Here is a 15,402-nt window from a genome sequence, read left to right on the forward strand (position 1 = left end):
CTTGGCATTTATACCTTAACAGAAACTTTTATACTCAGAATTATAGCTACACATAGGCATAAAAAAGTATTTCCCAGTTTGATATGATAGAAATCTACCTAATATAGAAGCAAATAACTTTCCAACCCTAGAAACTGAAATCTCTATAACCTCACTGAAGAGCACTGTCCTTTTTCCTTCTGTGGATCTTTGATTAAGTCAGAATATCACTTAAATCTAAAAGTAAAAGAACTGAAACCTCTCTATGGGTGCCCAATAACAAACAGTTTTATGAGTTTTATGAGCAATAAACAACTTTATACCTCAAAAGAATTTACAATCATAACCATCCATTTTTTACTATCCTTTCCCTTAAGGGAGTAAGTGACTTTACCCAGGGTCACACAGCAAGGAAGTGTCTGAAGCCAGACTTAAACCCAGGACCCTCTTGTGTCTCCATGTCTGGCTCTCAATCCACTGAGCCACCTAGCTACCCCTGTGAAGGAATTTACAGTCTATTAGAGAAATTTTTATTCTATTGAATGTGATTATTGAATATGAGTTTTTATTTTTATAGTAAGTAAAATTAGAGATATTTACTTTTAAAGTATGACTTTTAAAATGCATTTTTCTGACTATGCATACATTTTAAAATATTAGTTTATGTGGCTAAATAATTAATCAAGTGGCCAGCCTACTTACTACTACTGAGCCTCTCTTCACCTATCTAAACTGTTCCTCAGAGAGCAGATTCATTCTTTTATTCAGAGTATATTTATTTAAAGCCTTTCAATCATGACAAATCCTGTCAAAGTTTGTGCTCTTGTCTTCAAGAGCAAAGTGTTATCTTCAGAGCAGAATGAAGAGTAGGGCTGTATAGGAGAAAGAAATAAGTGAAAAATGAAAATGAGTTGGTCATGTGGCAAGAGTTTATGTATACCACCAGTATCCCTGAGATGTCAGATGAAAGAAAATAAGATCTTGGGCATGATGGATGTACACTTTATGGGAAAACGTGGACAGCTGCCCAACATGAGTGAGCATGGATGAGTTGGGATCTCTATCATAGCAAAGAATACCCACATTGATGAGCTCATATCTATTTGAGTGACCACACTTTCAAACCCTACCATGATTGGTCTGTGACTTTAAAAAGACAGAACTTTTATTTTTATATCTTTCTTGGCCATTCTTCACTCAATGATACCTTTCTATACTAGGAATTGCCAGAGACTTATAAGATACTTTATTTCTTGTCTTAAAGGAAATTATCTAACAATAACAAAACATTTCAACATGAAATTATAGAAATATTATACTCTATGAATTGATAAAGGCTATTTATGTGCATATGTACATTAATAATTTTTTCAATGAAATCCAAAACTGGCTCATAAAATGAGATCAAGTGACTTTTTACCTTCTTGCTTTACCCCAATGCTTAGCATAGCACATAGCACATGATAGCTACCTAACAAGCACTTTGCTAACTTTAAAGCTATAAAACTTAATTGAAATATTATTTCTTTGAAAATATTCTGAAACAACAGGGTTAAAGACTATCCTTAGTAATGGTCATTTGTAGTGAATTCTTATGGCAGTGATGTCAACATTATCCATTTGAAAGACTGAGCTAAAGTTAACAACAAATTATTATCTTATGACAAGTCTAAATTTTCTTTATTTATATCTTTATTTTAGTCATTGGATGCTGAATTAAAGAGACTTCAAACCTCAGTTTATGACACAACTCAAACTTTTGATAAAATTTTGAAAAGACTCTTTGGAAAGAAGGTGAAATGTGATATGGTTATCAACCAGGTAAAGGAACAACTCATGAATGTAAGCCTCAAACCAAAGATAGGAAATGTTGACAACAGAGGTAGTTATGATATACTGATTTAATTCCTTTCATTTACATTTCTGATTTAGAGAAATGAGCAGTAATTTAATTTTAAAAAATTTAAGTAAGTGCCTACCATATACAAGGCACTGTTTCAGATGCTGAGACATGAATAAAATAATCCCTGCTCTTGAGGAACTAATTTATGCTGAGGAAATGTAACATGTGCACAGATAAGTAAATACTAAGTAATTTGAGAATGGAGAGAGAACTGATAACTAGGCAAAAGAAAGGATTTCAATAGGAAGAGGTCCCTCAGTTGATGCTTGAAGGAAACTAGGTATTCTAAATAATGACGGTGAGGAAGGGACTTAATTTCAAGCTTAGGAGACAGGCCATGAAAAGTAATAGAAAACAGAAAAAGAATGCTTAACTTTAGGAAACAAAGAGAAGGCTTCACTAAATCACAAAGTGTGTTGGAGATAATATGGAAAAAGTTTAGAATTATGTGACAGGCTATAAATGCTTTGGGTCAATGAGGGACCATTTGAGGTTAGTTAACATAAATTCATTGAGAATCTGGTTGGCACAGCTGTTTGGCTTTCTCTAGCAATATTCTACAGCATTGCAATTGGTGGAGGTAAACCAGGTCTAAGGATTGGCAAGACATGTATAGTATTAGGACAAGGAAGTAAAAGATTCAAGGGAGAGAAGTATTATTATGGTTCTGCTAATCATCTATAAGGTCAGAATTGGAAGGAAGGCAAATGAGAAGGATTGAATAGAGGGATGAAATGGCCGTCACAGGGAAGACAAAGGGTCTCTTAAGGAAGAATGAGGAATCAGATGTCAAGATCATAGAGATCCCGAGTGATGAATGATGATGAAATTCAAAGTCTGTTCCTACTCACATACATATGTCTAAAGTGGAGTGCTGTAGAAGTTCTGAATGGATAATAAGGTCCGAAGGAGTATAGGCTCCATTGAGGAAGCCAACCTTGAACTAGAGATTGAAGACTGGATGATATTTAGGTCCTGAAAAGTAGAAAAGGAAAAGGTTTTCCAAGCACCTCTTTCCTCTTCTTTCATGATCTTTCTCTTGATTTCTTCTTTCTCCCTTTCACCCTACCAACTACTCCTAATATAAAAATGAATCTTTTATGTCCCCAGTCTCCTGTTTTTTTTAAACTACTAGAACATTTTAATACTCATTTCTTACAATAAATAAATAGCATTTTGCTTTTGTTATCCTTGGTTTATTTTATCTGAAGTAAAGGGTTTTCTTCAAGTTGTAGTATTAATCTACTTTTTCATTGTTAATGTTTCCACAGGAAGAATTAAAAATAGCCATCATTTCTTTCTCTTTGCTGATAGATGAAGAACTGCTAACAAGAGAATTAGAATTGAACAGTTTCCTTGAAAGAAAACAAAGTGAAAAAGTAATTTTAATAGTCTTTTTGTCACTGAAATGTCACAATGGTCCTTATTCAACTTAAATATTTCAAACTTTTCACTCTCTGCATCTTTCCCCATGTACTGTTCAATAACCCATCTCAAATCATTTACCATCTCTGAACTTCATTTTCCTCATCTATAAAATGAAGAGATTAGAGCTATAAGATTTCCTCAGGATCTTCAAGCTTTAAATTCTATGAACCTATAATCCAGTCTTTAGATTTTGCTCTGTGCCATGTGACAACAGCCATCTATGTATAAATACAGCAGTCTCCACAGTTCCATGACTGTATTATGTTTGCAATTACTTTTAACCAAATAGGCCACAAGATTATTCAATATCCAGTAGTCTGACAGAAATGAAAAGCCTTTTAAACTGCAGTTCACATTTGAAAGTCAAGTTCACTTAATCACAATTGTGTTCACAGCTGATAATAACCTAAGGTATTGTTTTTTCTACATAAAACAGATCTCTATGCTCCCTGACAACTCTAGGCTCTTAGATTCAGGTCTAAATGAGCTCCTTTCCCAAACACAATGCCTTCAGACAAAGTAATGATTTTCCAGAATTTTGGCACCTATGTTTTGGGCTGTTCCTGTCCATGGTGCTACATAACTCTTGTTGCTAGTAGAATGAGTTCTTCACCAGCAGACATTTTGTCTATTCAGAGTACTAGCATCGCCAGGTTTTCCTAAACATGTAAATAAGGGCAGGAATCTGGTAAACTAACTGACTCAAATTGGGAAGCTTTTGCACTTTCTCTAAAATAGAGATTAGGTTTGAACATGAACATATATATAGTACATTTGAAACCCTCTGTAGATTTCTAGCTTTGATGGACTGTTTAGACAATCGTTAGAATATTTATTCCTAAAAATTATTTTTGGTTTACTTTACCTCATCAGTATTAAAGAATGGAAAGCATATACTCCACTGAAACATTTAAGAAACTTGTTGTTTTTACTATTAGCAGCATGTTTAATTGTCACCCAAGCATCTCTTGTTCTGTTTTGCCAATCCTGATGTTGTTATAGATACGTACTTATGATGACATCTACAATGCTCGTGAAAAACTTGATGCTTACAGAGAAACTTATGACATCTTAATTGCAGAGGACAAAGTAAGAGTCATCTATTCCTGATTATTTACATTTACACAAGCAATTATCTCTGAACATCTAGAATTGGACAGGTCTGCAAGGAATAGAATTTCCTCACAGGGTTTTTTTTTTTACAAGTTTTACTTTGATTCTTAATTATAGGTACATTGTTCTTTATGCTATGTATGTGAACTGAATTCTGGGAAATGACCTCTCTTGTCTTGGCCTGTCCCTTCTCTTTCAAATAAAGGAGTTAGGCTAAATCAGTGGTTTCCAACTTTTTTGTTCTACAAACCCTTTTCAACCGAAAAAAAAAATGTGCTATGAATCCAATATTTTGCAATTATTTACTGCTTAAGGAGCCACTAAAGTATTTTTAGTGCACTCCTTGAATCATTATCACAAACTCCCAAATTGTTTGCAAACTACTAAATGGAAACCACTCGATTAAATGATCACAAAGATCTTTTCAGGTGAAGAGTTCTATAATTTGATTAAGTAATATTTGAATGCACTGGGAAGTTAACCAGTTAAGAGAAACTCAAGTGACTCCTTTTGTAAGATGAATGAACACTCTTACACATTTAACCTCTAATACAGTTCTTATGTTGCTATTTCTCAGAATGGGAAACAACAGAATTTTGAAGTAAAAATGTCAGTAAACAAAAGATTTCAAAATCAAATTCTAGTTTTGGTGATGGTACATGTTTTCCTATAGGTTCTGGAACGAGGATTTAAAAAAGAATTTTCTGAGCTTCCTACTTCTCTGGTTGAGACTCTCTACAAAATGTTCAAACGCCGACCAAGGTTGATTTCACTTTTATTTGGCCAATATTTTCTTTGTTATTATCAGCCAGTCAGTCAATAAACATTTGTTAAGCACCTACTGTAAGCCAGGTACTGTGTGCCAAGCACTGGGAATACAAAAAAAAAAACAATTCCTCATTTCAGGGAACTAACAATCTAATGGGGGAGGCAAAAACAAAAACATAAAAAGCAAACATGTACAAACAAGCTACCTATAGGATAAATAGTAAATAATTAAAGAGGAAAGTCAATAGAAGAGAGAGGGATTGTGAAAAGCCAGAGAAGCCAGAAGGAGGCACTAGGCAGATATGAGGAAAGAGAGCATTTCAGGTCTGGGGGACAGCCAGAGAAAATGCCCAAATCAATCAATGAAGTGTCTTGTTTGTGTAACAGAAAGGAAGCCACAATCACTGGATCAAAAAGTACAAGAGGGGAATAAGGTGTAAAAATACTGAAGGGAGTGGCAATAATATAAAGGGACTTTGAATGCCAAATGGAACATTTTGTATTTGATCCTTTGAGTGATACAGGCAGCCACTGGAGTTGGCTCCAGTGTGCCAACTGAGAGGAGGAGGTGACATGGTCTGTCCTGCACTTTAGGAAAATCATTTTGGCAGCTGAATGGAGGATGGATGAGAGAGGATTAGGGACTTGTGGCAGGGAGACCAGCCAGCAGATGAATGTAGTAGTCCAAAGGTGAAATTATAAGGACCCACATTAGGGTGGTGGCAATGTCAGAAAAGAGAACAATGCATATTCAAGAAATGTTGCAAATAAGTCTTGGCAATAGATTGGATATGAAAGATGAAAAAACATGAGGAATAAAGTTGCCTCTTCATGTGAGGCATAGGTAAAGAAGGAGATATGGCAAAAGAAATTTAATCTTCATATGAGATGAAGAAAAAGGGAGAAGATGGGAGATTTTGACTAATGGCCTCATTCTTTTGAAACATATGAAGGGGAGCCATGGAACTTTGAGAAGAAATGAAAAGATTGATTGCTGTGGGGAGTGCAATAGTGAGTCGAACAAAGGAAATACATAAAGATTATCTAGAAGCACTAAGGGGCCATTTGAGGTGTGTAACAAATTTGTAATGGACCCAATCAGAATGGTTGCATAATCTTCTCCATCTTTGTTCAGTAGCTCAGTAGACTGTGTGCCAGAACAAGGGCTACAGACTGTGGAAGTGACCCAAGGCTAAATGAAGCTTATGGAGAACACACTATTCTTTTCAGTAACTCTCTAGGACCTTCCAGTCTTCTTAAGTTCATGGGTCTTTGAACTGGAAGGAATTTTAGATATTATGTAACTACATCCAAAAGATTATCTTTTCCTTCAGTTAACTGATAAGCTCAATTTTCTCTCTTCCTTTTGGAGGAAGATTAGAAAAATATAAACATATGACAAGCTGAGTAGTATCAGTATTCCTATTCCACATATAGCACTCTTCATGTGAGGCATAGGTAAAGAAGGAGGTATGGCAAAAGATATTTAATCTTCATATGAGATGAGGAAAAAGGGAGAAGCACTATATAGCACTACAACAAGTATCCCAAGTTGACTCACCAATAAAGTAGACAGCACTGTCCTGGGCATAATAATGGAAGGTAGTCAAAGTAGAAATCATTCAATCTGCAAATATTAATGAAGCCCTTACTGTGTACCAGGGATACAAAGGAAAAAGTGAAATGATTCCTGACTCAAGGAGCTCATATTAAGGGGATCAATCAAGCGTGTGGATATTCAGATAGATAGATAGATAGATAGACAGACAGACAGGCAGACACAGATATCTCAGCATATGCAAATTTACATAAGGGAATATGATTGGTCGTAGACACTAGCAGCTATAGGATTTGAGGTAGATGATAACTCAGGCTGAATTATGAGGAAAACTAGAGATTCTGATAGAAAATGAGAGGAAGGAAGAACACTTCAGGAATGAGAAACAGTCAATTCAAAGGTATAACTATGGGAAGTGGAATGTTATATATAAGAACAGTAAGGAAATCAGTTTCTCTTAACTATTGAGTAAAGTTGACCAATGTGTATTCAAACTAAGAAGGCAAATTTGGGGCTGATTTGAAATAGAAATTTCAATTTGATCCACTGTTTGAGTGACAGTGAGCCAATGACCCACTAATGTTTTTTAAATAGGGAAGTGAATGGAAAAGCACCCTGACAGTATTCTAAAGGCTGAATTAAAAAGGGGAGAGAATATTCAGATGGTCACAGGTATCAAAGAGAGGGACAAGGACTAGGAAAAGGCCATTAGATTTGGCAAATAATATAATCATTTATAATTTTGGAAAAAAGTTTCAATTGAGAGAGATCAGAAGTCCAATTATAAAGGGTTAAGAAATGAGAGAGAGTTAGGATCATAGCTGAGTATAAATAATTATTTCATGAAGGTTGGCTAAAAAAGGAGGAAAGATAATGATAAATTGAGGAAATCTTTTATGTTCTAGGGAGGGTTTTTTGAAGATGTAAAATATTTGGGCATTTTATAGGCAACAGAGAAGGAAACAATAGAGAGGGAGAGCCTGAAAAGTAAGAGGATTGAATATTGAGATTACTGTGAGGCAATTTGCCAGGGAAGGGAGAAGGAAGAATTCTTAATGAGGTGAAAGATTACTGCCTCAACAGAGATTGAAGAAGACAGTGGGAAGTGAGAAGGCATCATAACAGGGAGTTTTGATATTTAGAAAAGGGGAAAAGAAGGAAATTATGGTGACTGGCCTCAGTTTTCTCAGTAAAATATAATATTCTCAGTTACTGCATTCCTCAGGTTGACTCCTATAGAACAGTGCTTCCCATTCTTCCCTTATTACCCCATTTTAAGCATCAATATATTGATATATGTACTCAGAAAGAGAGGTCTCTTTTCCAAACCACTATGCAACTAGATTCCTGAGTGCTAATCAAGGAAAAGGGTAGGAAATAAATGTTTTATGCGCAAGACACTATGCCAAATATTTTACTAACATTACTTCATTTGATTAGAAGTCAAAGTAGTCTTGGGCTCAGCCAAGATACTGCAAAGAAAGATACAAAAGGAAGAAATGAGTATTCTTTGCAATAGCTTGGCTGGCCCAGAAACTATTTTTTTGTCTATTCTACAGAGAAGGAAGCCCAGAAAACTTGTATTCTTGAGGTCCTCTTGAAAAAGGAGTTAGACCAAATATCTTGTTAGGATTTCTATTTAATATTGATACTTTAAGATATAAAAATATGACTTTATCTTGTATGTATTTTTATTGATAATGCTAGGCAACATAAGCAAAAGCGACCAGAAGGAGGGCAAAGATTTACCCCTTATGATGATGAGCAAGGGTTTATCCATCTTCATCAGGAAAACCTTACCCAATTAATGAAGGCCATGAAAGAACTGGATAATCCTCATAATATGCCAGAAGGTTTAGAACTTTCAGTCTGGAACAATTTTTGTGCTCTAAGAAGATCAAAAGTGGAAAATGAACAAAAAGTAATATTTTATTTTTTTTATTTAACATAAAACATAGATAGTATAGAATATCACATATGGTGTCAGACATTCTATGTGTTGGTTGGTTGGACTGTCATACTTTTTTCTCTTTTTAATGTTTGTAATAAGGGAAAGATCAATGGGTTGGTTGGGAAGATTATATATTTAAAATGAATATCTAAAAACAAAAAGTATCCAACTGAAAATTTTCAGAAATCAAATGTGGAATTGAATAAGCTTAGAAGGAATTTTAAAGAAAAACATACTCTGTTTTCCTAATAATGTAATAAATGTTGGTAATATAAGAATAATATATTGGAAGTTGAATCCTAAAGCCTTTGCTAGCAGAGATAACACCTAGATATTAAAGTTCAGCATCCAAAGAGACCTTGACAGTCTAGAACCCTGGGCAAAATAGAATAAGATAAAATTTAATCAGCATAAATGTAAAGTCTTAGGATGGGGGGAAAAAAATCAACTTCATGGGTGCCAGATGGGAGAGGTGAGGTTAGAGAGCAATTCTTCCAGTTTTGGTGGACTGTGAGCTAAACTTAAGTGTAATAAGCAGGAAAACAACAACAACAACAACTACAAAACAACCCTAACTTTGAAAAAAGGCATAATTTTCAGGAAGATCACAACTGTTATATTTGCCCTAGTGAGACCACATACTGTGCCCAGATATAGGAATTATATTTGATAAGCAGGAAAGTATGCTCCCAAGGAGAATTACCAACATTCTACCACCACCTGAGAGGGTGGGAAACAGCTTTGAGTTAATGACATATAAACATTAGCTGAAATAACTGGGAATATTTATTTAGCCTGAATCATTAAACCCAGGGGGAACAGAATAGTTTTCTTCAGGTCTCTATAGGACTGCTATGTAGGAGACAGATTAGACTTTTTCTACCCGGCTTCAGTGGGAGAACTAGGAATAATGTCTACAAGTTGTGAAGAAAGGGCAACAAGGTGGTTCAGTAGTTAGAGAGCCAGGCCTAGAGACAGGAGGACTTAAGTTTGAATCTAACCTCAGACACTTACCTAGTTGTGTGACCCAGGGCAAGACATTTAACCCCAATTGCCTAGCCTTGCCTGGCCCTCTGCTTTTCTGCCTTGGAACTGATATGTAATATTGATTCTAAGACAGAAGGTAAGGATTGAAGAAAAGAAGAAATTATAGAGAGCAAATGCAAGTCTCATGTATAGAGAAACTTTCTAAAAGTTAGGGCTATACAAAGGTAAAATGGGTCATATCAGAAATTTCTTCTTTCCTAGGAAACCACAAAGAGTATAACTATTTGATTTAACTTGGAATATCCAACCTTAGTCTATGCTCAGCTGTATTTTTTAAATGGTAAGACAGATGAGAAATTTAGCACTGCATTTTACTTGTGAGATACTTTCATTTCCTCAAAAAAGAAAGACCCCCCAACATCATTAAATGCAATGCCACTAACATATGACTTAGCATCTTCAAATTCATGTTTCTTCTCAACCAAAATATTAGTAACAATCTAAAAATCAAGATCCAGCAGAAATTATATGGCTTATATATTTTAAATAATAAGGAAATTTGATCTCTCAAGTACTAGCATGGATTAAGTTCTTTTATACTGCCCACTTGACATTTTGGGCATTATGGGGTGACTTATATTTGACAAATTGAATTCTTTTGAAAATTAATTTGTTAAAAATCACTGAAACAAGTTTGTTCTAGGTTTTCTCTTTATGATCTAAAAGGTTATGTTTTGGTTTGTTCAGGTAAAGCAAAAAGCCCTTGTTTTGCTGGAAATGCAGACCTTCCTCCGGAAGAGAACTGAGGATGATGATAAGGTGCAAGCGGACATTGAAAAATGTCTCCAGGAAATCCACTTGTAATATGACTATTGATTCTTTCATTCACATTCATTTAGACCTATTTGAAGTCTAATCTAGGGTTTTTAAGATGAGAGAAAGTCTCTAATACAAAGGAGACTGGCATTGGCTTCCAATGGGTTTTTATCCTGGAACTACCCTTCATCATTATGTCAATGAGTTTTGAAAACCCTAAAAACAGATATCACATTTTTAAAATCACATATCCTAGGCTAGGACTTCTCTGCTTTTTCTTATTCACTTTTTTGTAAATAGGCATCATTTGAAAGTTTTTCTAATGTTCACATCTGTTCTTTATAGAAGAAAATATAATCTCTGGATTTTTTGGCTAACACTGGTTAATAAAAATAATCATCAATCTGAAGCATTGATTAAAGATCTCTTATGCATCTGGCACTATGCTAATGCTAGGAAAACAAAGATAAATATGAAAGAGTATACAAGAAACTGTCATTCTCTTGGGCAAGATAACATGTAAACAAGTACATACAAAAGAAAGAGATGATAATTTCATGGGGATCAGGAAAGCCCTTAGCCAGAAGATTGGATTTTAAGCTAAGCTTTGAAGTAAACTATTAATTCTAAGAGGAGGAGGTAAGAAAAGAAGTATATTCTAGATAATAGTGATAGCACCTGCTCAAAGGTTAAGAGATAGAATACATCATGCAAGATAGACAAGAAGAAGGCCAGTTAGCTGGACCTTGGAGTATATGAAGTAATACAAAATAAGGAGTCAGGTTATATGAATGCAAATTAATAGAATCATTATACATAATAGTAAATTATCCTAGAGATAATAGCCAACAGAATTTACTGAGTGGGGAGTGACACATAGAGTGTTTCACCCTTTAAACCACTTGCCATCAGACAACTCATCATTTAACTGAACGTGTACTTTCCAAAATTATCAATGTCCTCTTAATTACCTAATCCAGTGGTCTTTTTTCAGTCCTAATTCTTCTTGACCACTCTGTAATATATGAAATTGCTGATGATCCTTTCCTCTTGGGCATTAACTCCTATCTGGGTTTTGTCACATTACTTTCCTAATTATCTAGGAATTCCTTCTTCAAGAATATTACTTTGGGAAATGTATGGTGGATGGAAATGAAAGATATTTTAGGCAGGAAAGTTAGGAAGATATAATAGGCCAGGATGTAGTCTAGATCCTGAACTGAAGTAGTAAGTGGGAAGAAAGAAATTTTTGTAAATGGACATTTGTCTCCTCTAAAGAAAAACTGCCCTAGAAAACAATCTAAGAATCACAAGAATATCTGCAAATCATGACAAAAACAAAAGCCTGAACACAATATTTTTTAATTCTAATGAAAACTCACCAAAAATATCAGAAATAGAAGGCAAAGTAAAAGTAGATAGAATCTATTGGTCACCTTCGGAGAGGAAAAAAAAAACCTAAAATGAAAACTACTAGAAATATCACTGCCAAAATCCAGAGCATTCAGATTAAAATTTTTTAAATACTTTAAATATCTAGAAAGAAAAAATTAAGTAGCAAGGAACCCATTAGGAAGAAGACTTGGCAGCTGGTACTACAAAGGAAAGGCAACCTTAAAATATAATATTCCAAAATGCAAAAGATAAAGGTTTACAAACCAAAAAAAGTTTTCCACTTGGGAAAACTGAGAATAATTCTAAAAGAGAAAATGGACAAAATACTTTCCAAGTATTGTTGGTGAAAGGAGCAGAACTGAATAGAAACTTTGAATTTCAAACACAAAAGTCAAGTGAAACCAAGAAAAGTAAGAACAACTGGTAAAGACTGATGAGGAAGTATTTATAAGGCAAAAAAAAAACACCTTAGGATTCTAATTCTTTATAGGAACTAAATAAAACAAAGCTGAAGGTAGTTTTGCCTTATTTTTATGATCTTAAGTAGAGCAAGAAAGGGAAAGAAAATGAATATGTTAGGGAATAAAGTAGAAGAAAGGGAGTAGAACATACTGTTTTATGTAACTGGGGTTCATGAGTCAGATTATATAAACTAGGAGGAAAGAGCAGAAGAAGTAGGCATCACATGAATTGAAGACAGTTTAGTGTAGAAAAAATATTACATTCAACAAAGAAATGGGAAGGAACTGGAAGAGGGGAGGGGGGGGAATTAAGAAAAAGAATAGAATAAAAGAAGTATTACTCACAACCAAACAAATTCAACTAGGAAGTCCAAGTAGAACATGAAGAGGGAATTGGAAGAGTAAAAATCTGTGATAAAGGTCTGAATAAGAACAGAGGCAATGGAATATAAGCAGTTTCCTCACTAGTGTTGAGTACAGTCTTCTCTACTAACATCTTCTTTGTACAAAGGGGCAGTGGCAGGGGAGAGGTAGGGGGGAAATTTTAAAAGGATAAGATGAGGAAAATATACAACTAACAGTCAAAACCATGAATGTAAATGGGACCTACTCTACTTCAAAAGAGAAGAAAAGAGAATGGATTAGAAAACAGAATCAAATAATATGCTATGTACAGGAAACATACTTTAAACAGAAATAAGAGGCTGGAGCAAATCTATTTATTATTCCTCAGATGATCTTTAAAAAAAAGGATAGTAAGTAACCATGATTACATCCAACACAACAGTAAAAATATAAATAATTAGAGGAGATAAACAGGAAAATTATATGATGCTTAAAGGCAACATAGATAACAAATTAATACCAGTATTCAATATATAGAGGTATTGAGTTACATAGCATCTAAATACTTAAGTGAAAAGTTATCCATTTAAAGGGAGAAATAGAGAGGAAGACCATTATAATTGGTGATCTCAATTTACCTTTTTCAAAGAGGTAAATTAAATTAAAAAAAAAAAACAGAACAAAGGACCTGAATAGTTTTTCAAGTTGGATACAGGAGAACTTTGGTAATTACAGAAAGTTAATTTATAAGTATAACTTAGCTGTTCATGGAAGCTTTATAAAAACTGAGCAATTATTAAGGCCTGAAAATCTCACAAATGTAGGAAAGCATCAATATTAAGCACACCCTTAATCGAATCCAACACAATAAATATTATGTTCAATAAAAAGAATTTTAAGAAAGGAATGAAAATTAATTGGAAACTAAATAACCTAATCCTAAAGAATTGGTGAGTCAAAGTAAGAAATCATAGAAACAGTCCCTAATTTTATTAAATTAAATGACAATAATAAGATAACATCAAAATTTTAGGGATAGCCAAAGTAGTCTTAAGGAGGAAATTTATATTGATAATCGCTTTCATTAGCAAAAGAAAGAAGAGAGCAGGCACATAACGAAAACTAGACAAGCAACACATCAAAAATATCCAAGTAAACACCAAAGCAGAAAATTTGAAAAATCAAAGAAAAATGAATAATTAATTGATAAATACAATTCAGATGATTTTTAAGGGGCAAAGCTAATAATAAAAAGCTAATCTGATTTTCAAAGGGAATTTGGCTTTGAAAGTGAGGCGAGATATGAGATGATATGTTGAGATTAAAGTCTAGTGAGGAATTTTTAAGGATGGGATGTCATTTTGTATAGCACTTTGAAGTTTATAAAGCATTTTTCTTATAACAATTCTCTGCAGTACATAGGACAAGTATTCTCATTTTATACATAATAATAATTCACACTTAAGTTGAATACTTATCCAGTTAATTTAATGTAGATTGCCAGTAGAATTAAAGTCCATCTACTTTTTAAAAATATTTGGTCCTAAATTATTAATGATTTGCCTCAACTCTACTGTGTAGATATCATTCTAGTTGTCATTACTAATATGGGATCCTCAAATTAATCATTAGTGCTTCACTATTACACTTGTACTTTGTGAAAAAAAGGGATAAGCAAAGCAAAGCTTTCAGTATAATATATCCTTTATAGCATTTTCTCTATTCTTCAGATTTACTTTATTTTCATGTAATAATACCATTAGATCATTACTGTTTTTTAATCCTAGCGTAAGATTTTGTGAACCCATTTTTCTTTACACAATAACTTAGCCAGCCTAAGTATAATTGGAAGAAATATTATAACTATTTCCATGTGAAGCTGATCAGTGGGGAAATGGTTACCATATCATTCAGTGTCTAGTTTTGGTAGTAAACTATCTAATTGTGACCTTCTTTTTAGATTGTTTTTAATATATCAAATTAATAAAATATAGAACACAAAGAGAACAATAATGGCTTCTCTTTTTCTAAACTTAGATTACAAGAAGAGAAAATGAATTATCAGCTGAATTCAACAATTCAAATCTTGATTACACAAGGGCAAGTGGAACTGGAAAATTTCCATTTTGTTTTAGATTTCACAGACTCCATTCTCATTAACAGGGTTTTAATTGAAGACATAAATTCTATAGTCCGGGTAATTATTAATTTTCAAAAAAGAAAAAATTATAATTGTTATGCAAAATAAGTTTAAAGTATATTCTCCTTAACTAGTTCCCACCCATTTTCCCTACTTTCTTTAAGGCTTTTATTGCATATTACCTTTATTTCTATATTACCAAGTTTACAAGTATATACAGTATTTCTTAGCTATGTAAAGAAGAGGTACATTTTTAAAAATTCTTTTCATGCTTGGTCATCATAATTACACAACCTTCAGTTTCATTTCTGTCTTCTTTCCATTAACATCAGTGTAGTCATTGTTTATACACTTTTTTCTGGTCTAATTACTTGACCCCATCAGTTTATATAAATCTTCCTATGCTTCTCTGAATTCTTCATATTCATTTTTTACAGTATAATAGCATTGTTCTCATTTACCACAAATTGTTTAGCCATTTGATGGTCATCCACTTTGTTTCCAATTCCTTGGTAGCACTAAAAAGGTTACTATGAATATTTGATTGTATATGGATTT

The 15,402-nt window shown here is 33.6% G+C and overlaps 2 protein-coding genes across 6 annotated transcripts in view; one reads left to right on the forward strand and one right to left on the reverse strand.

The window, feature by feature from the left end:
* LOC100022188 (glutathione S-transferase omega-1-like) overlaps window positions 1-15,402 on the reverse strand; it is a 193,371-nt gene that overhangs the window by 144,166 nt on the left and 33,803 nt on the right. The window contains exon 2 of one of the 2 annotated variants that reach the window (XM_056804398.1): window positions 8,550-8,637. The exons of the other annotated variant lie outside the window; for it this stretch is intronic. The gene's annotated coding sequence lies outside the window, so the exon portion shown is untranslated. The remainder of the gene's footprint in view (window positions 1-8,549; window positions 8,638-15,402) is intronic. 2 annotated transcript variants of the gene reach the window in all.
* The window catches only part of LOC100028437 (cilia- and flagella-associated protein 43), a 161,116-nt gene that overhangs the window by 131,651 nt on the left and 14,063 nt on the right, over window positions 1-15,402 (forward strand). For 3 of the 4 annotated variants that reach the window (XM_007479059.2, XM_007479056.3, XM_007479061.2), the window contains 7 exons: window positions 1,681-1,800; window positions 3,154-3,261; window positions 4,313-4,399; window positions 5,097-5,185; window positions 8,457-8,670; window positions 10,435-10,547; window positions 14,742-14,901. In XM_007479059.2, the coding sequence (XP_007479121.1) occupies window positions 1,681-1,800; window positions 3,154-3,261; window positions 4,313-4,399; window positions 5,097-5,185; window positions 8,457-8,670; window positions 10,435-10,547; window positions 14,742-14,901 (891 nt within the window). The remainder of the gene's footprint in view (window positions 1-1,680; window positions 1,801-3,153; window positions 3,262-4,312; window positions 4,400-5,096; window positions 5,186-8,456; window positions 8,671-10,434; window positions 10,548-14,741; window positions 14,902-15,402) is intronic. The other variant, XM_007479064.2, reaches the window with a different exon arrangement.

This window comes from Monodelphis domestica, chromosome 1 (genome assembly GCF_027887165.1).
Source record: "Monodelphis domestica isolate mMonDom1 chromosome 1, mMonDom1.pri, whole genome shotgun sequence".
Classification (NCBI taxonomy): Eukaryota; Metazoa; Chordata; class Mammalia; order Didelphimorphia; family Didelphidae; genus Monodelphis; species Monodelphis domestica.